The following is a 22,612-nucleotide window of genomic DNA, read 5'->3' on the forward strand; positions in this document are numbered from 1 at the left end:
GCTCAGGTCTCTTACCTGCATATCCCAAAAGTATATGGACACCCTTTGTAAACTTTTAAATGGTGTCTGTTTTTTTTTTTAAAGTTTGTTTTTCATTAGTTGTTAATATTTTGTTTTATTTTAGCTGGATTTCAATTCAGTTAGTCTCCAGAGATAAATTTTTTGGCTATTTGTTCCTATGAGTTTCTATTTTGAGAATGTTTAATTTTCAAACTACACTAGACTGTTTGAGAGATGTAGACATCACACGCTCAATAAACACATGTACAAATTCCTCATTTTGGTTCATATTTTGGCAAATTTAATTAAAAAAAAGTAAAGATTTTACTTTATTGTATTTTTTTAAGTTGTTATAGTTTTTGTTTTAAATGTTTCGTCATGCTACTGAACTTAAATAATCTTGTCTTTTGCAAACTCTTGTGGAAGACCCTATCCAGTGTTTACTTGATAGTGTTCATGCCAGCAAAGCTGGGTCCATAAAGACAATCTGCATGATAATTGTAACTTAATCTTTCATCTTTGCGATGAACTGAAACAATGATTGTGGACATGTCGTTGCACAACATCAGTGTTGGACTTCTCTAAGGTCTCATCTGGCTAAATGGGTGTAAATGCCTGCTCCCATATTCAGTGTCTGCATCTCATTTTTTTGGGTTGTTTTTGAATTTGGATGCCTGGTAATAATATTTGTGGTTTTTATATGTTTTTTCTTATTTATCTACCAGAGATGGGCAGTAATGAGTTACAAGTAACATGCATTACAAGTACAAGTAACGTCTTACTGTTACTGTAATCCGACTGCTTTTTTAAAGTAACGAGTAAAGTAAGGGATTACTATTGCAAAAAAGGTCATTAGATTACTGTTACTTTCCTGTAAGCACGCTGCGTTTGATTCCGTAATCGTGGGATGCGTGGGAAGAAAACTTCTTTTTACAGCGACAAAAACCCTAAACGTCCGAGCAAGTACCGACAGTATTCTGCCACGGGAATGTGAAACTCCCAGATCCTTCCACTGACCGCTGTGACACACCTGCACCAGGGCAAACCTCCGCCTGCCCTACTCCTGCTATACAGGTGAAAACAGAGCAACAGGTTTTATTTATTTTCTGCTGTGTTTTACTTGCATCCAGGGGCGATTTTAGCCCATTTTTAGGGATGAATCACAGCACCCCCAAAGATTTCTTACTTTTTTGACAATATTTGCTGTTTGTGTGACACACTACTAAAAATATAAAAAGCATACAGTACTTGGTTGAGACGTAACATTTTAACAACAGAAGTATAGATAACCCCCCCTCCCAAAGTGGTTTGTTCCAGCTCGCCTCTCCCCTGCTCTGGCTCTAGCGCTCTTGCTGCCAGAGCGATGGTGGCTGCGGAGGTGTGAGTGCCTGGCTTAAAACAGGACATGTTAGCTGCATTTAACCTTCAGTTACTCTTTATATAGTTAGGTAGGAGTCAGACCATGTTTCTTTTTAGCTGAAAAACATTACACCAGGTAACCTGCATTGTTGAAAACGTGTTTTCCAACAATGTTTGCTACCCTACAATCCGTCCTACTCTGTAGTAAAATCATCAACATTTCACCGTCCTGTTGCTCCCATTGAAATGTATACAGCCTATTTAAAATCAAAAACTTAAAGTTCTCCGTAGCCTATTGTTGTTACCACTGTCCTGTTTGAAATGGATACTAACTAGCTAACTGACTGGATGCCCATTAATCTTATAACTTCTGTTGTGTGTGTGTGTACAGAGAGGCAGCCAGATTCATAATGGATATAAGGAAGTTTTTTCAAAAAAAGGAGCCACATTCAGGTAAAAGTATAAAATCAAATGATCAATAATGTTGGATCAGTGTTTCAATATTTATCTTTTATTAGATGTACATGTGGTTTGGTTATTTGCCTTTTGGTTGAAAGTACACTGAGAGGACTTTTTGTTAGTGATCTTAATAGTATTTTTTTTTTCATATTAATGTAATTTTTCATCTAATTGAATACAATCTATTTGTGTATGATTGTCAGTCCGAAGAGGAAGAGAGGAAAGAGGAGAATGTGAGGAGAAAGTACAAGGTCGGGAAGAACCAGGTAAGAAAACAGACAGGGGACAGTGACAGGCAAAACAGAAACTGTTAAACTGACAAAGAGAAAAAAACCCTGATTTTACTCACACAATCTGGAAGTTGTGTCCTCCCTATATTAAAGCTGCTGTACAGACTCTGCTAAACAAACTGGGTTGAAACAGTTTTGACCCTCTTTAACAACATTCCAACATCATGTTATCATGAAACTCATAAATCTTATGAATCTAACGCAAAATTAGTATTATTAAATTGGTCAAATTAGTATCTGCAGTAAAGATTTTTTCATGCATGGTATACATTCTACCACAGGCAAAGTTACCTCCATTTATATATATATATATTTCTTAATATTTTGTAATAATTTATTTGTAATAATTTATTCTTTTTTGGGAGTGTTTTTTATGCATCTGTATTATATTATACATGCACATTAAAAGTGAATCTCTGTCCAAAAAATGCACTCAGTTTACTTTTTATTCACTATGAGCGTCACTCATTATTCTCACCCAGTAATTAAGGTTAGGATGTGTTTTTTTTTAAATTCCAATCCATTCTTCTTTCGCAGTATTTAAATAACCTTTATCTGATTTGATGGTTTTGTTACAGACAAAAGTGTTTTGCTTTTCTTTCACAAATGTGGGGATTAAATTGTGTTAAAATGTACAAAACAGTGATGTCATGTTTTGTGATGAGGACCCAGGCACAGAGAGACTTGATGAATTTAAGAATCTTATGATTTAATAAAGAAATTTGCAGAATTGCACAGAGATGGTAAAATTTTGATGACTGATAACGGAGACAAAGACAACAGACGACGAGGACAGGGAGGATGCAGGGACTGACAGAGACAGGCAAGAAGTCTCATTGTGACGAGTATATTTTTACATATTTTATTTATTGTTTACTCTATTTAATTTGTAAAATATGTGTATACACACACACACACACACACACGTAGAAAAATATTTAGTATACACATCCAGAAATGCATATACTATTATATATTGTACATATATTTATTAGTTTCAGATGTAGCCATTCTTGTATTTTGCTTGTTTACATTATTGTATTTTGCACAACTCTGTTGCTTGTGAAGCTCGCACACAAGAATTTCACTCACATGTACTGTACCAATGTACCTGCACATGTGATGTGACAATAAAAGTGATTTGATTTGATTTGTAAAGTGTATCTTGGCTGGCTGGGCAGCTCTCTGGGTGCTCAGCCCCCCCAAAGCTCTGATCCTAGAATCGCCCCTGCTTGCATCTGTTTGAAAGAGTGAGTGTAAACACACAAAAAAATTATTTTATATGCTGGAATATGCAGAAAATAGGTTTAAATGTTAAACAAATTTCTTCTAGTCAGAGAATGTTGCATATAATTTAATGTTTGCTTCATGCGCAAAGTTAAAAGACTAAAACTAATAAAACTAGTTTCAAAAAGAGACTTTTTCATTTGATTACATTTTATATGATGGATGATGCAGAAAAAATAGAAAGCTCTTTACCTATTCAGGTTGTAAATCATTTTTTAAATAAGTAACTAAGTAACAAATTACTTTTGAAAATAGGTAATCAGTAAAGTCACGGGATTACTTTTGGGGGAAGTAATCAGTAATTAGTTACTGATTACTTTTTTCAAGTAACTTGACCAACACTGGTATCTACATACTTAAGGCAAAGCATTGCAGGTCTTCATTTAGCCCTTGGAGAAGTTTGAAACCTCATTATGCTTATTATGCTGCATGACGTTTTAACTAAACAAATAAATAAATACTTATCATTAAGTGTATATTGTATATTTAACATGCAGTATGTGTTTTTGTATTATAGTATTTTTTTCACAATCTCATTGTTCTCACTTTTTTAGATTTTAATTTATATTTAACCTTTATCTAAACTCTTTGCCTATTTTAGGATCTAGATAAAAATGTAAGATAAAAAGGCTTAATTTAATATTTATATATTGGTCACATACTCAAGTATTGGCCTCACTGACTGATACCTGTGGAAATTTGTTTCAGCCTCTGACCTAATAACTCGAAATTTCGTCTAACCTTTTGTAACAGCCACTATGGTGTGGTGTCCCTTTAAGACACCCAAGTCGAGGGTTGATGGTTTCATCAGTGTGTGCCACTGGTCTCTCTGCTCTCTCTCTCTGTGATGGTGTGGACATGTGCTTGCACGCTAGTACATGAGGAGGGACGGATTTTATGTTTTACCTCTCCAGACACCTTTGTTTGCAACGTTATGGGTTGTACGAACACTGTGCGCTATGTTTGTTAAGCTGCAGCCGTTCAACCGGGCTTATATGGTTGATGAAGAGAAGGTATATTAAAGAACACACTGTGGAATCCCCAACGCCAGCGTGAGTGTGTATTCTTTTGGCTACCCTGCTAGGTGTTTTGCCGCCTCCTCTCACTCCACTAAACGCAACCCGACGTTACAAAATGGCGCCCGAACATCTTCTCTTGGACCTCAGTATGCAGTATCTTCGAGCAGTTGATGATTGGTACATAAAAAGGTACGACGCGGCAAAGTGGCTGTCCGCCATGTTTCGCGGGAACGGACCAGGCTGGCCTGGACGAGGACGTCGGGAGGATCAAAGGGTCGCGGCGGTGCATTTCCATGGCAGCGGCTGGAGCTGCCCCAGCGTGGTTTGTGGACTGTGGCGCCGTTCTCTGTTTGGCCTCTTCGTCGTGGCTCCATTGGATGCGCGTGGACCTGCGTTTCCTGGGCGTGGGTTCGATGCAGCTTTGCCATAGTTCCTGAATTTGAATTTTTTTTTCTTATGTATTTCGTATTGGTTACTGTTGTAACATGACTGTTGTTTGGGTTTTCTACAGTACTTTCTGGTACTGTTTTCACATATTATGCTGTCTGTTGCAAGTTTGTGAAGTAGAAGAAACGCAATGAAAGAAAAAGGGAATTTCATTCTGCAATTGTCCTGGCTATCCTAAGTTTATTTTCTTTCTTTAACCTTTGTTTAAATGGACATTCACCATGTGGGACACTGTCATGTATGCCAGTTTGTCAATATTGCACTGTACATTTCCCTGTTTTGGTTTTAACTTCTTATCCTGCTGACCATGTATGGAGGCTGGTTAAGTCTGGACTGTACCAATGCTGTACAGGTGTGTAACAATTCCTCCACGACCTGCTTACTACCTAAAGTAGCTATGTGTGGTGAAAGGGGGTAGCGGGAGGAGGGTCACCTGGGTCCGGCTGAGGGCAGCCTTTGTTTAACCCGGGGGGAATATGTAACAGCCACTATGGTGTGGTGTCCCTTTAAGACACCCAAGTCGAGGGTTGATGGTGTCATCAGTGTGTGCCACTGGTCTCTCTGCTCTCTCTCTCTGTGATGGTGTGGACATGTGCTTGCACGCTAGTACATGAGGAGGGACGGATTTTATGTTTTACCTCTCCAGACACCTTTGTTTGCAACGTTATGGGTTGTACGAACACTGTGCGCTATGTTTGTTAAGCTGCAGCCGTTCAACCGGGCTTATATGGTTGATGAAGAGAAGGTATATTAAAGAACACACTGTGGAATCCCCAACGCCAGCGTGAGTGTGTATTCTTTTGGCTACCCTGCTAGGTGTTTTGCCGCCTCCTCTCACTCCACTAAACGCAACCCGACGTTACACTTTGCTTGGCTTTTTTACTCTCACACAGAGGGGTGTTCTTTGCTCTTTACATCTGCTATCTTTGACAAAGAAAGATTTGAAACAGTTTAGCTTATCTTTTGATTTGACACTACAGTATGAATAAATAACAAACAAATAAACAAACTCGGATGCATCGGCTACTGGCCAAACTGGTATTTTAAATACCTGCAATTCCTCAAAATGAATCTCCAAAGTTCCCTTGCTTTAATGGGCGATCGCCCCCTTTTTTTCTGACGCTTTTATTTTATTTTGAAAACACTTTTCCGGTATTTTCTCCACTAATTTGCTACATGATATTTTGGATGTGGAATATTTTAACAAGGGCGTTGCTTGAATGACTCTTCACTACCAGCCCTTGAGTATTATTTAGTGGAAGTTGGACACGAAGGTCTGAATGATGTCTCATCTTTACCGTATGTCAGGTTAATGAAAGACAATGTCGATATTGTTATTGTTACGGGTTGTTAGCCGCTAGCTGTATGGCCGCGAGCCATGGTTCTTTTCAAAATAAAACATTTTAATCTTCCACACATTATATTGTAAACCCTACATTAAAAAGAACAACAAACAAAAAACAAAACAAACAAACAGTAAAATTGTGATAATTCCGACGGCCTTTCTTCTAATTTGCTAATTTTGCTGTTAGGAATTTATTGTGTTTGTGTTAAGCAGACCGAATTTAATATTAAATATCGCAGATTCAGTCACATGTTCAAGAGTGATTATATATAGAGGCACGTGAATATACACAGAAAACGTTTTTTAGATGTAATATACAGTTAATGGGATTCCGGTTTTTTGTTTTATTTATTTTTGCAATATTTGAAGCCGTGTGGAGATAATTGTGAAAACATGCATTGGTCAGGAAAGTTACTACAAGCTATATTATCTTAAATAGTCTAGAAAGCCCGAAATGGCCATTACTGTTCACAGTTATGATGTTGTGTGTCTTGGGAGTTTTGTCACTAAAATTGTAGCTTTTATTTTGAAGTGTTTCCTGAACCTGGTTGTTTTCAAAACAGCGACAGACAGCAGCCGAGCAGCACTGCAGTGAGCTGCAGCTCTGTTTCTGCTCGCTGTCTTTGGTTCTCCTCGACGACTTCTCCCCGTTTCCCTGATTTTTATTCGTTCATGTTCCTCCCCAGGAATTTGCACCGAAAGATAATCCCTAAATGCCAGCCCCCCTCGCCCGCTGGGAGGACAGCTGGTGCGCTGATAACATTGGAGTCGGGGTTGCCCTTGACTTGGGCAGGAGTTAGGAGGAGCAGGGGACGACGATCATGCAACCTGATGAAAGAACTGACATTATTGCGGCTGTGTGATCTGCATCGGCAGGGCTGTCAGGGATGCTCTGTGAATTAATGTCATCCCTGCTCCCGACCCAGGAGCACCAGCGTCCTGCTGAAGCAAGCATCTGCAGGGAGCCCTGGCCCCGGAGCTCCGCTGGCCGAGCAGAGGAGGCCTGAGCGGTCTCCACCTCCGGATTATGGTGGATGGTGGCAGAAGGCAAGTGTGCATGACAAGATAAACAAACCCAGAGCTGTCTGCTGTCCTGCAGCAGAGATACAGTAGAGGCTGTGAGCGTGCTTGTCATTGTTGCTTTTTTTGGTCTCTTTGTGGGAGTAGGTGTTCCTATTAATAATAGATGTGATGGCCAGCAGCCCCTGAACTGTAAATGTGTTCTTTGACTGGGCCGGCTTCTTTTTTTGAACCTCTAAAGAAAATTGACTGAAAATGATGGCTGACCACGAGGAAGCAGAGCTGTCCGAGTCCCTTCAGAAGGAGGACGGGTTTTCCAGCGAGGTGGAGGATCCAGGTACGAACTTCAAATCTAAAAGTTTGCCTGTTTTAAGCGAAGCTGCATCTCAGGAGAAAACCTTACTGGCGAGCTCAGTGCGGATGTCCATAACGGCCGAGGAGAGCACAGAGTTCATCCAGAACCCGCCCAACACTGAGTCGTTCCAGGCCGAGTCCCCAACGAGAGCAAACTACCCGCCAAAGCCAGGGAAGTCGGCGCTGAATAGGCCGGCCTCGTACATGGAGAACACGGAGATCCGAAGGAGTAAACACATGGCTAGGAGGAAGCCCCCGGGGTTTTTCGCAGCCAGGCTAGCTCAGATTCGTCTGCCCAGTCGGAAGCACCTTGGCGTCATCTTGCAGGACTCTCGCTGCTTCCTGTTCTGCATGTGCTACCTGACGTTCATCCAGTCGCTCATGGTGTCTGGCTACCTCAGCAGCGTCATCACCACCATAGAGAAAAGGTACAGCTTGAGGAGCTCAGAGTCTGGCCTGCTCGTCAGCTGTTTCGACATCGGGAGCCTCCTGGTGGTCGTCTTCATCAGCTACTTTGGTGGGCGGGGCCAGAGGCCTCGCTGGCTGGCAGTGGGGGGCATTTTCATCGCTGTGGGTGCTGCCCTATTCTCCTTACCTCATTTCATCTCCCCGCCCTACCAGATCCAGGAGGTCAACTCATCTTCGGCCAACGAGGGCCTGTGCATGAATAGCAATGCCAGCAGCAGGGATCGCGTTGACATCACTTCCTGTCCCAGAGACCAGGAGGGCAACGAGCACAACCTGTACGTGGCGCTGTTCGTCATCGCTCAGATCCTGGTAGGCATGGGGTCCACGCCCATCTACACGCTGGGGCCCACCTACCTGGACGACAATGTGAAGAAGGAGAATGCCTCGCTGTATCTAGGTAAGAGTTTGGGGGAATGTTTGGTTAGTTTTCCTGCCCACCTTAAATATGGAGCAGTTCTGCTGGGATTTGTACATGCATCCACCACCAGCATGGAGGCCAGTAGCAGCACAGTGGTGAATTGGGCATCACTGGCTCACAGCAAGACAGCGCTGTGACACTTTTGCATGTTGTGTTTGCATTTTGCTCTGGCAGATCTGACAAAACTACAGACACTATGAAAGATGGAAGTAGCCACCATGGTTACTAACCAGACTTCCACTGGTTTGTGAAGTCCCACTATGAAGCCTCAAGTTGAGCATCATTTCACTGTAAAAACACCCACCTTTTCCCTATGAATGCACCCACGATTATCCTCTAGAGACTCTTAGAATGACTAAAATTTCCAAATTGGGCTTGATGTTTATTCAGTGTGACCTTAGATGAGTAACTGAGTCCATAAACTCATCAGGACAGAGTTTAGAGAGGGCAGGTTGGAAGGTTGTTCTCCTATTAACTTCTATACAACTAGAAGTCCAGCTGTTGGCCCCTACTGGCTATTAGGAAGAATGCAGGTTTAAGTTTAAGGCACTTCCGCGCTGGCTTCACCTTTAAGATCCATGTTTTATACTGCCTGTGCTCACCACTCAGCAGCCGTACTGGCCGCGTCCAAAGTTTTAATCAAGTTTTAAATTAAGAAAGTCCATTTGAAATTATGTTAATTTAAAATAAATTAATAAAAAAATGTGAACTGAATGAATCTGGAGTTTTAGAGAAGTGTAAAATTAAAGGGAATTAAGGTACTGAAAGGCAAAAATAATACTATTATTAGAAAGCAGTAGTTTGTTTTATCTTAATCATCTGGTTTTAATAATAATTGGAAGCCAAAGTTAAAATTGAAATCAGGTTAAAAGCTTTGGTTGTCAACATTTTATTTGTACTACACATGCAAAGCTACGCACCATGACGGCTTCGTTCATGGCTGTGTTAAAGTTCAGTGACTTTGGCTCCTCCCACAGGAGATCTGAACAGATATTACCATTAGAAAGACTGTAAGTACATTTACCTACATGTTTATTGTAAATGGTGTTCACCAGCAGTGCAATAACACAACTAGCCCACATGTTTTACTAGTTTGGCTGATGATTGGCTCTTTTTAGAGGCAGTGGTGGGACAACCGCCATCTGGAGCCATTATGGAGTCCTCCCAAAAACTTCTATTAGTGATTCTTTGAGTTCCATGTCTCTCTCTTATACAGTGTTTAGTAGAAGCACTTGAATCTCCATTGGGAACAAACTGGAAGCCAGAGAAAAACAACTCATTGCTTATGTTTTTATTTCGATGAGTCCCTGGATTTTTTTCTAGAGAAGAAAATGATGGAGTCACAATAGAAATGAAATACAATAAAACAGGCAATAACTAACCTCACCTGATTAATGCTGGGAAAAACTGAAATGTCTAAATGCTTTGCAACCCTTTGTAAAGTAAAAAAAGAAAAATTATACATTGTGTATTGTGTGTTTTCTAATGGTTTAATACATTACTTACTGTGTGAAGAAACCTCCAAAAACAAATGAAAATCCAATTTATATGACACAGAGAAAGCTATGAGGTTTGTAAACACATCCGGTTTATTAAACTCAACGACTAAAAATGTTACAGTATAGTTGATCTCAGCACTGCACTGAAAACCTACGAAGCACAAGGTAGTTGACTTTAAGAGCAGATGCTACGACACAGACATATAATTAGTGTCAATTTTGCTTATTGCTCTTTGTTTATCTATAAAATGGTTGAAAGAGCTAGTAAGTAATATCCGTGTTGTGTCTTTTGTCCAAGCAAATGCCTCAAAGTTAACAGAAGTTTACATTCATACACGATCAAGAAAAGTGATCGACTAAAGGATTAAATAGCCTGAAGAATGGCTGGTTACATGTTGGTTTGTTAGGTTATGTGTGTTTTATATGCTTCTTTTCCTCCAGTCATTACAATCCAGTGTAACAGCTGTGAGTTCACTGTGGCTGCAGCTGCTTCTCCACACTGATGAAGGACTCTTACAGCCTCTTTAAAACCTATAGCTGTGAAGCTTTTGTTTTTATTTTATTTATTATCATTTTAAGTTGTTGATCTTTGCCACGTCTTTCTTGTGAAAAGCAATCAGTCCTCCCACCTGACTCCCTCACAATGAGCTGATGTATTTTAAATTTAGAGTAACTTTATTTGTTAAATTTATGCAATTTTAGCTTCATATTATGAGAACTTTATGAATTATGTTCCTTCACATGTGGTGAATCAACCATTTCCCTATATTTTTGAAACCCTCACAACTTTGTAAGTGTGGCAGAGAACCACATAAAAACACATTTAAGCTAAAAGTAAAAAGAGCTGTCAAAAACTGCAAGAAAAGCAGTTTTATAGTCTAAATCCAAATTCATCTAAATCTCATGTTTGTTCAGATTTGATCAATATCGTGGGATAGATCATAGTTTCAACAGAGGAACAGACACAAGCTTTCATAGCCTGGATGTCAGATCTGTTTTCTGATATTTCACCAAAGAAAACTTAAAAAAGTTCAGTTTAGGTCAATTTTCCCAGCTTGTATCTGGTCAGAACCATTGTGGCATCGGAAAGGTCTCTCCTTTTTGACATCAAGCTTATCTTCTAGTAATTTCTTCTATCATAACAGGCCATCAGTAGGGTACGTAGTCCCTGTTAACTACATTCACTTTGGGTTAGCTGACTATAACTACAGCTTTGATTTCAGATAATAGCTATAAAGAAACCTCTTTTTAGAGGTTTCTTTATAGTTCTTTATAACTCATTGGCTGCAGCTTATATTTAAAAAAAGGCTTAAAACTACAAACTCCAAGGATGGTGAAACATTGAGGCGGTGAAGAATAATAACAGTGTCTTTTAAGCTAGCCCGCTGGTTAGTTTAAGGCAATACAAAACATTCAGTTTGTGAGCCCTGGCTTAAAAATGCTTCTCACATGTTGAAGGTGTTTAATTATTATTTTTCTTTTTAAATTGGTTTTAAATTTTAAATTAAAAGACAATATCCAGTCTTATGGGAAAGCACAGCTGGATCTGCATCTGGCTGCAGGGATTTTATTGAGTGAAGAGCATTAGTGTGGTCCAGCAGTTGTTGGGTGATGATTGGCCTTTTGCTTCATCCCAAAAGTGTTAGATTGGGGAGGAGAAAGACCAGTTAAGCTCATAAAACTAAAACTATTTTTATATTTAATTACCTGCTCTGTGACTCTACTGAGCCGCAGACTTGGTCCAGAGAGTTCTGCAGCCAAATGGGTTAAGTGACCCCCCCCTGTTTTCACATGCTTCCCCAGAAGTTCTCGCTCCAGCAGCCTCAAACAAGGTAAAGCCTAATTAAACCGCCAAATGAGAGCTGAGTTATGAAAGGAGTAGGGGGGTGGAGGGAAGCTCTTATGTGCATTCCTGTTATTTGGTGGTGGGGGCAAAAAAAACCGTTGGCATTCCTTTGTGGTGGCTTAAAGAAAGCATTTGTTCACAGCAGCGAGCAATGGCTGGATGTGACAGAGCAATGCAGAGCAGGGCAGAGGATCCTCAGTGAGCAGGAGGTTGGCTGCAGAAACACAGTGATGTGGTCGGCTGGGTTAATGGCAGCTGACAGCTCCTTCAGTTACAGGAATGAGGACATGGGCTGTTTAAAAACAAATTGTCTTGTTTTCAGTCCTAATGGTGAATGTTGTGTGTAGGTTTACATTACCATCACCTGATATTATGTAAGTAAGATGCTGTGTTACTGGGAGACAGAATCAGAATGTTTTTGCTCCTGCAAAATCTTGACTTCTACTGGTTTTGCTTCAGTGTTTGATTTGCAGATTGATAGCATGTCTGCGTCAGTATGCTGAAATCTTGGACACTGCGAATCCTCCCAGTCATCAGTTTTATTATATCACTGGATTTCTCTCATAAGTTGCAACCAGTTCACCTCGCAGTTCCCAGTGAACGCACAGCAGAAGGAATGGGAAGAGACTGCAGTGTTTTTCAAGCTTTGTAACAGTGGTCAGCACATGCACAGATTAATTTACCTGTTAACAGTTCCTTTAATCTGTTAATTTCTCAACATGTAAACACAGGAACAATGAAAGGTTGCTGTTGCTACACAGTAATGGTTAAAAGCAGTATTTTTCTTTTGTTTTAAATGCAGTCCAGGCTTTTTTAAATATCACATGCAGTCAGTTTGAGGCTTTGTTTGAAGGTTTGGCTCTCTGCCTCTCTCTTGCATGAGTTGGGATCTACTCTGCGTCTGATATTGACCATGGAGAGTGAGCACAAAGGGTTGACTGTACTCGGATAGGCTCTTACGGTGCTTAGCCTACTTAGGTTATTATATTAGTGACATGAGATGAGTGGAGACAGATGATATCTTTGCTGAATCGGAAGCCATACTGTGAATTCAGCTATCCAAATAGACCACAGCTGCGTTTATCTGGGCTGAAGATCTAACTCTGCAGACACAATTTGAACTGAAATCAATCTGTGACACATGACAAATTATTTTCCCGATTCAGGGCGTCACTTAGTTTCTCAGGGCTCTTAATGGTAATAAAAGGCCACTGGGAGGGAGTTTTAAACTGGAGTTTCTAGTAAATCTTAAGTCCGACTGGCATGCCCATTGGAAACTGGGCCAACTCGCAGCAGCACAATGCATCATTTTCTTTGAGTGTGGCCCTGACTTGTAAAAGAAAGGTCTTTCTGGGACAAAGATGGGCTTTCGCAAAAGTAATTTGTTATTTAGAGAGCTTTAGAACAGCTGGGTGTTTATAAGACTGCTATTATCACTGCTCACAATAACAGTACTTCTTGTTCAAGTACATGCTTTTAAAGATGGACTTCAAAGAGGAAGCTGGTGTGTAATGATTGTACTGGGGCTCTCGCAGCTCGAGGTCAGCACCTTCAGCCTGGACTCCTGGGCCAAAGGTGAAGGAAAAGTGAAAGGCCTGATAAGTAGCCGGTAGACCTTTCACCTTAGAGTTTAATAAAGCTTAAAATCCATCCCAGAACACACAAGGCTTTCATTTAAGAGGATAACACCATTCATACTCTAAAACCTCTGGTGTGTAGCTTGTTCATGAGCATTTTCAAGCTGACTGATGAGTGATAAGGTGATGCATCTGAACTGAGACGAGGTAAAGACAGGGGAGGTCCTTGTTTTTGAACATTTATCAAGATGCTTAACTGTCTGCTGTAAACACACATTCTGGTCCGTATTGGCCCTTCTTTGTGTTAGCCTACATATGAGATCACGCCCAAAGGCAATAACAGACGGCCATTAGAATAATTCAGGACAATATTGCTTTGTAACCCCAATAAGAGGCGCTCTGTTTGGTTGCCATGCGAGGCAGAGGGCCACGCTGCAGCCACTCGAAATTTTAATGTGCCAGCTCAGAGACGCAATGTGGTCCTCGCCGGGTGTAACGCTGCTGCCATGTTTGGTAACGAATTACGTTAGCGCTCCATGAATATGACCTCAGACCTGTCGCCTCGCAATTTTTTTAAAACATTTTTTTATTTTTTTAGGGGGACAAGTAAAATCAGTGTTATTTACGACCATGAACTGCCAGTGTGACGGTCTAATTGGATTTAAGTTGACAGCAGATTAAATCACTTATTTTTGGCTAGACTTTGGTGCATCCACACCACAGGAGACAGATTTCTGTCTGAGTCTGCATACACCTGCGTACACTGAATTGTCTCGGGATCAGGATTCGTTTGTGATATTATCTTAAAACCTTTGGGAAATATCTCTGTTTTTTGTTATGTCTTGTTGTTGTGTAATTTAAAGCTGTGATATGAGGAGTCCAGCTTTACAGTGTCTGGCAGTGGGGAAAAAAACAGTCGAAAGCATATCTGGATCGAAAGCAGATGTAATTCACCTCTGGTAAAATTTCATCCAAATCCTTCCGTAACTTTTCAGGTTATCCTGCTAACAAACAAATAAACAGAAAAACAGGGGGTATAGCAAATATGATACAAATTAAAACTAGAAAATGTTTTAAAAGTTCAATAAACACTATTTTTTTTAAATTCTAATTTTCTGGCAATTATTTTTTCGTTCAGGGTTTACAGGGTTATCACCACGACACGTGTTGAAGCTTCCTTCTAAGTTTTCTTATTACTCAGAGATCAAGCATAAAAAACTATCATGGCAGGTTTGTACAGTCTTAATGCTGTAAGGGCCTCTTCAAAAGTATTCACTCAAGATATATAGGCAATAAAAGAAAGATCTAAAAGTAAAACAAGGGAAAAAAATAGTCAAACAAAAAATAGAAATAAGTTGATACATCAGGACTGTATGTAAGACTGCATTTAACTGTTTACTCTGTCTCAATAAACAGGTAAATAAAATAAAAAATGGTATCAGTCATTACAGTGACGCTACATACAATATGAATGTGACATTTCCAGTTTTTAGCTTTGGACGATGTGATATTTGGGCTGCGAATTACATAATAAAGCAACCATAAAGTGTCTTAGTGAAGTGTAACCAGATCAGCCCCGGTCAGATCAATCCCACAAGTATAAATATGTTTTATCACAGGATAAATGTGATCACTCAGAACAACTTTGTATTGATCTGTAGTGCAGCTTCCCTCTAAGAGAGCACAAACAGTGCCAACCAGACGCCCCCACCTCCACTGCACAACAGAGTCACCTGAGCCCCTCACTGTTTGTCGTCAGCTTTATATGTGGTGCGTAAACACTGCTTCCTCACAGTGAGGTGCCAGTCAGGACAAATGATGAGAAACAACGTAAACAACATTTTACAATAACTGTTGAAATTAGCTACCGTGCCTTATTTAGCCTGGTTCTTCCCATCGGCATGATCTGCATTTGTCACAGTAAGTGGTGAAGTTGTTGTTAAGGTGGAAGTGATTCAGAAATATTAAACTAGGCCACCACGAGTTGTGGTGGTTACCCATTGAACAGAATAAGCTACATGTTTAGATACTGTGATCCATTTAGTGCTTTGAGGTATTAACTTTACTTTACACTGAGTCTGTACGTCTAAAAAAAAAAAAAAAAAAAAAGGATGATTATTGCGCTCTTTGATTATACCTGAAAGTGTTTACAACATAGAGAAGAGAAGAATGTTGCGCTTTCTGCTTGGCCTGTAAATCAAAGAATTAACGAGCCAGCAGTTCATCTTGAAACTGCTGTGAGTTACTTTTCTGTCAGCCAATTGATTCTTTCTTTGAAAAATCGTCAAGCTCCAGGAAAAAGCAACCTGTAAAGTGAAGGCATGAAACCCTCATGCTGTCACAGCTTGAAAACACTCGGATTTCTAACAAAACTGTTTTGCTTTTGTTTTTCCTTTGAGGAGCATCAGATGTTCTTGCAAGCCGCTTCAGCAGCGTTTCACTCTCCAGATTTGAGCCGCACGTGACACGAGGGTGGGTTATGTTTCTGGGTTTGTGTTCTCAAATATTGATCTGGTCAGCAGCAGAGACAACGTGGGAGGAAGGATTTGGTGTTATTTACCTCTGAGGGCTTTCTTTCTTTCTCTTTTTAAGTAAGAGAGGAGCAAGGTGCTTAAGCAAACAGGCAAAACAGGCAGGGTTAGCAGTTCAACACTATGCTGTTATATACCATAGACACTCATGGTGTTGGGTAATAAATGGTATTCACTGCTGTATAAATCTGTTTATCCTACTTGAGTTGTGTTTGCAGCTTAGATCAGACCAGGTGTTGTACAACACGGGGCCACATTTGGCCCTAAGTTTGTTCCTGACCGGCGCGTGTGAGGCCAATGAGAAGCTGGGATTGAAACATAAATAAATATACATCATGGAGCTCTTGATAACCCCAATCGTTGATAAACTACACTTAGACTTTGTCAGTTTGGTGTATTTTATTTTGAAGGTGACTGCTACTTTTAAAGACTTTTTTAGAAATATGTGTAAATGGAGACAATGCAGCTTCACTGGTACTGTTGATGTTGATACGAGGTGTGACTTTGCCAGCCCTGAAAGGGCTCCGCTCACTATAAAATAAACGATTGAGACAGCATGTAGAGTTTTAAACAAGACATTAACTTCTAAATATGTATTTACTGAAGTCGGAGGTAAATCCTGGTGCTTAGTTTTTGGAGAGCAGATAGTTTTGTTTCAGGATTACAGTTTGAATCGCCGTTATGGGGCTGAACACACAGAGATACAAGAAAAAAAAAAAATTTGAGGAGGTAGACCTCTCAAGGTGAACGTAACAAGACAAATCGAGGAACAATCTGGAAATAAAAGTGCAGGAAATGTGAAAAATAAAAAAACGAGCAGTCACTCGCGTGGACACGGTTCACCTTGTGTGGATGTAAAGGTTAGATATAAAGTAAACTCAGAGGCAGGTGCATTTGAAAGTCAGTTACTTTACTGCAGCTTTTGAGATTCATCTCATCCTCGCCTCTACACTTCTTATGAAGCGATGACAGGAAATGTGCATTACTGACTTCTTTTAAGCCTTTGTAGGGCTTTTTTCTTGGTTCTTTACAATTCCTTATAAGCCCGAGTAAAGGCCTGCAGCTGGAGCTCCTCGAGCAGGAATCGGCTTCAATGCTCTGATTTAAATCACACTTCAATAACAAAAGCGTCTAAAAAGTTTTGTTCCTGCCCGTTTGTCTGCTGTAGCTGAAAAGCTGCTGTCGATGTGTTAAGGGAATGGCTCATATATAGGTCAGGAAGAAATTCATGTGGCTGATGCTATTATTTTACCACTTTGGTGTCAGGCTGTTCTCTCGGCTCAGGTCTGGTTTCCTGCTGTTGTGTTGCAGTGGAATTAAAAGATCATCACTGGGGGTTTGCGTTAATACCAGGCTGCAGTTTACTCTCTTTTTGTTTTAATGCAGAGGTAGTGCACTAAAAACAGACTGACCGTCGGGGATTAACAGCAAAAACCACAAACCAGTTGGTGTGCTAAAACTGTGTGTGTGTGTCTGTCGGTCATTTTCTAAAACGTAACAGGTTTTCTTGTCAGCAATTTTAAAACGGTTTAATTAAATCTTTGACTGAAAGTTCTGTTATTTCACAGAGGGGAACTCCACTTTCCTGTACTAAGATTTCCAGAGTTAGAGAGTGGATGTGTTGGTATTTAATGATCCACTCTGGGATCCAGGTGCTGTCCTTCCTCACTTTAATATTTTAAAAGATTTGAAGCCAGTAGACCGCTAATGCTGTAAATCCCAGTCACGCAGCCTGTCAACTTTACTTAAAATTCTAGTGGACTTCCCAATATTTCATAAAGCCCAGGTTACACTGCCTGTTTATCTCATCTGCCCCAGAAACTTTGTAGCTTTGCACAACCATAGACTAAGTATAGTTAACCTGGGAATCTCTGCTTCCAAGCTGTTCTACTCTAATGCATGATTTCATTAAAATACTAGCACAACGGTAATCTTTACTCAAATCCTGTTTTTTCTTTTAAAAAGTATTATTTTGGGTTATTGGAAATGCATCAATTTTAATGCTAAAGTGGATTTTAATGGCTTTTTCTGATTCTGAGGCTCTGTAGTTTCTGGAAAAGTGTGTTAGAGAGGTGTGGTCATAATTTAATCAGCATAAAGGCACACTTGCAGACTTCAACACAAACAAATGCACAAAATCAGAAGTGTTTTGTGTTAACACTTTTAAAACCCTTTAACTTCCCCGTGAAGAAGTCTTTTATATAATAACTGCTTCCTCTCAGGGGATAAATGACCACATCGCTGGTTCTTTTACACATTTTTGTCCCTTGATGACTGACTAACTACTTCTTCTGTGCACTGGTCATTGTTTATTTCAAATGAATTGTGAAGGCTAACTCCCCAACAGTTGGAAATTGGTTTTGAGATTTCATTTCAGTAAACGTGTTAGCGCTCCACCCAGCTTTTTACCTGCAAGCAGTCAAAGCTTGCTCAAAAATTACCCACACTGCAAATGCAAAACAGTAAACCTTCAGTTCAGATAATGATAATAAAGTCAGTGCAGTAATAGAGTTTGCAAAATGATTTATTTGATGCTGCTCTAAATCTGTTACAAAAGAAATCGGGTATTTCATGCAATGGCACAAACGACCATAGACCTTTAATGGGTTACACCATTCATTTGATTCCATACTAATGTTATTATGTCTTCTGTCCTGATTTCTTGTACAAATTTGAAATGTGCAGATATTTTATTTTGATAAACAAATATAAATGAACCACTTGGGCCTGTTTTAAACCGTACGCTGTTATGTGAACAAGCTTCTTTAGTGCATAGAGAACTATTGCAATGGAGAATGAAATGAAGTGATAGGGGTAACCTGGCCTCTCATGCTTCAGCTTTTTTAAGTCTGTCTCTGGAAAGCGGCGCGATATTTGGAACTGTGATATTAAAGCTTTGACACATCTGTGGTTTTAGTACTTGTGATTGTTGAGCTGCAGTGCAGTGTGATGGCCAGGTCAGTGAGGAGCGAGTGAAACGCTGACGAACATGAGGATCAGAACACGTGCTGAGGTGAAACACGCAGGAAGCCTCCTCACAGATTTCATGGAGGCAGGGAGTCTGACGTTAGCGCTTACGTCCCGCCGGGAAGTTGTAACCAGACCTTGCTGTGTCAGCAGGTTACTATGACAACGCTATCATACCATAACATTTCATCGCGCTCCCTCCTCCTCCTCCTCGTCTTGGCCTCAGCGCTGTCCGTCCGCCAGCCTGTCTAGCGTACCGCTACACCGCTTGCCTCCTCACCCAGCTTTTACTAATCCTGTCGTGTGCAGCTGCACTGTTGTACACCATGATTAAATCATACCATCAACAGGCAAACATTAAATGAAACTTGGCAACTCCAGTCCTGATTTATGCCTCTGATTTATCTGAGTAGACTGAAGGCTCACAAGCTTGTGCCTGCTGACTGAGCTCCGTGTCTTTCTGAATCTCATGATGTTTTTTTTAAACATTAATTTCAAAATTACATTTATTATGAGCATTTTGCAAGCTCTGAGCTTTTTCTCTAATGTACAGCTGCCATAAATCTCTTTCACGGCCCTGCTGTGAGTGTGTGTTGCTGCCCCAGCAGGTCCAGACTAGTGTAATCAGTGTAGCAGGGAGCCGAACTACATATGCAGACTCTGTACTTGATGCTGTAACACCTGAGAGCGCTCTCTGTGCTCATTATGCGTGATGTTGATGCAACTCTTTGGCTGCAGCAGTATTACAGCACATTAGGGTATTGTTACAGAGTAATCTGCAGTTATCAACACACGAGTGAGTGACATGATGCTAGCCAGGTGAAGGATGAGCAGGAAGGAAAGATGGATAATTAGCTACCTGCTCACTGCAACAGCTGATGCTGGCGCCACTGAAACATGACTCACAGTGCAGTTCAGATTGTGTCTCAAACCAGATCCAACCAGATCAGACTGCTTGGCTGCTTCTACCTGTTGTGTAACAAGCAGCATATTGAGGCTCTCTATGTAAGTCCGGCACACTGTCAAGGATCAGGGTATTATATTTATGTCTCAGAGACATCTCAGACTACATGGTGTACAGCTGAAGCTGATGAGGAGGACGAGGCCTCTGTGTGTGTGAGAGAGACTGGTTTGGTTGGTCTGCCTGTTCATTAGCAGTGTTACTCTAAGAGTTACAGAGGTTTGCGGAAAATTTTTGCCAGAGGTGGGGCTTAGACAAACCCAGAATCTGGATCTTATCCAGATGTGGATACTGGGACTTTTGAAGGATTGTTTATTGTGATATTGGACAAAACTGAACTTTCTGCCTCATTTTCTAGGAATGCACCCATGCAACTCTTTTTGATAGGATAGATTTATGTTGGCTTTGGGTATCTGCTGGTGCAAGGTACCGATCCGAAGCCAGGGTTAAATGAATAAGCTGAGAGGCATTGTTTGATGTGTAAGGAAACATCAGGATTGACTTAAACATTGATTGTGTGACTTTTAAAGTAAATTATAACAAATTCATCCACTATTAAGTATTAGTAAGGTATTAGCAAGTGCTCAATTCAACATTTATACACATTACTCCTCCTTAATCCGCGTCATTTGTAAATATACACATATGTTTATCCATCTGTTACCGATACACGATGTACAGCTTATCACTGCTAGTTGAATTCATAATCATAATCACTGTCACTATAATATATCTGTATTTATCTAATTTATATATAAATGACCTACTAAGGAGAAATAATGCTATATAAATTATTAATTAAGCACTTGCTAATACCTTGCTAATGCTTAATAGTGTGACATTATTTTAAAGTGCTACCAAAAATTTTCATGTAATTTATTTGCACTTGTCTCGTCCCAGCCTACTGCAGGGGTGTCAAACATAAGGCCTGGGTGCCGAAGTCGGCCGTGGCGAAGCCTCGAATCAAGCCCACTGGATTTTCCTTCATACTACGCCAACATAATTAACTAACACCAATCAAATCACAGGAAAGTTCCTGTTTTTCAGCTATTAGCGAGTCCACAATAAATTTTAAAAAATGAATATGTTTTAATTACAGGTCAGTGTGTGCAATGAACTGTCACAACATTTTCTGTAATTTTACACATTTATCATGTAGTTTCACTGGTCCGGCCTACTTCAGATCAAAGTTGGCTGTATGTGGTCCATCCTGTATCAGTCTAGATTACAGTAGCACATAATGTGAAGTGAAATTAAGTTGCAGTGAACAAACATCCTAGCTTCTGCTTGCTGTAACACCTCTGTGTCTGAGCATAACAAGAATGAACGTAAACAAGTGCGCAGTAGAGAAATAAAAGTGTCGTCATATCAAAGCTTTCAGTCTTTTGACTTTCTTGACCGCATTTTGCTGTTAGGTTAAAATTAAATTTTGCAAACATAAAAGAAAAGCTGTAGCAGTAACTGTGAAGTACTTCCAAATTGGTCACTCTTTGCTTTTAGCCTCCTCCATATAATGTGCTAGCTTTTACTGCTGAACTGCTGCCAACGCATGGCATTACAAATCAGTCTGTTGTCACGGATACCCAGTCCAGCTTTTTTCGTAGCCGGGGTTGGACCGACATCTGTCTGTTTGTTCTGTCTTCCTCCCCTCACCCCAAGCTGTTGAAGCAGACGGCTCCCGCAGCCTGTTCTGCTGGAGGTTACTTCCTGTCAAAAGGGAGTTTTTCCTTCCCACTGTCGCCAAAGCGCCAGAGGTTATATGGGGATTTCTCTGTTGCGTTATTGTCGGGTCAACCTTACAATATAAAGCACCTTGAGGCAACTGCTGTTGTGATTTTTCGCTGTTTAAATAAAATTGAATTGAATTGTGGAATTAAGAAAAAACTGCGAGTCGTCTACTTTACAAACCACTTCATCCAAATAGCCTTTTGGATCCAGTCACTCAATTCAAGCATGGTGTGGAGAGAAGTTTCAGCCTCAGCTGAGGTCCATGAGTTATACTGAGACTGCCCAAATTGTCACCTGGCATTTGGACATGTAAAATGAGGCATGCATGTTCGACATATTAGTGTTTGTAACTCATCTGGCCAAAGATTCAGTGAATTTATACTGTGACCAAGTGAGGCGAAGTGTCCATTTGTCAGTCCATATTTCACAATAATCCACGCTCCTGTAGTTTTGGAAAGCAAAATAACAATCACCTCGTGGGTCTACAAGTTGTGGTCAGGGTTAAGGTTATATTTGTTATTTTATGAGCATTTTTATCACTACTACTTGGTCAGATTTTAATAAAACTTGCACACAATGATCACTTCTTGGGTCTTAACCCAACTCACATGTCTTGCTTTACCGGCATTGACCTGTGAACTATGACGGATCAGGAGGCGGATAAGCTGCTATGTCACTGACGTTTGTGGGTATTTCTTAGGATGACTTATGCATAGTGTTTTATGTTTATTTTATTTAAAAGGGGTAATGTACAGTTATTTAATTAACATCAGCACTTATGTTAATATGTGAGATTTTTAACTGCAGGTTGATGCAATTTATGTAACAACATAAAAGAAAAGGCAAGCATACAGAAGGATCTATGCAGAGATGAAACCCCGAAGTATCTGAATGATAAAACAAAGACACAACCATTAAACAAGTCCATCACCCCCACTGCAAAAACATAACATATATTTATAACAGGGTGGTGTTAATGGGACTGCACAGTGTTAACCGGTCTGAGGTTATAGATCATAAAGGTGTTATGCAGACTT

General features: G+C 40.2%; 1 protein-coding gene across 9 annotated transcripts in view; it reads left to right on the forward strand.

Moving 5' to 3' along the window:
- Positions 1-4,202: 4,202 nt before the first annotated feature.
- Positions 4,203-22,612, forward strand: part of LOC308383497 (solute carrier organic anion transporter family member 5A1-like) — a 56,907-nt gene continuing 38,497 nt past the window's right edge. For 7 of the 9 annotated variants that reach the window (XR_013969155.1, XM_080861503.1, XM_080861505.1 and 4 more), the window contains exons 1-2: positions 4,203-5,645; positions 6,893-8,445. Coding sequence is in view for 8 of the 9 variants with exons in the window: in XM_080861503.1 (XP_080717629.1) it covers positions 7,482-8,445 (964 nt within the window). In the remaining variant the exon portion in view is untranslated. The remainder of the gene's footprint in view (positions 5,646-6,892; positions 8,446-22,612) is intronic. The other 2 variants (XM_080861502.1, XM_080861508.1) reach the window with 2 other exon arrangements.

Source organism: Rhamphochromis sp. 'chilingali' (genome assembly GCF_963969265.1).
Source record: "Rhamphochromis sp. 'chilingali' genome assembly, chromosome: 16".
NCBI lineage: Eukaryota > Metazoa > Chordata > Actinopteri > Cichliformes > Cichlidae > Rhamphochromis > Rhamphochromis sp. 'chilingali'.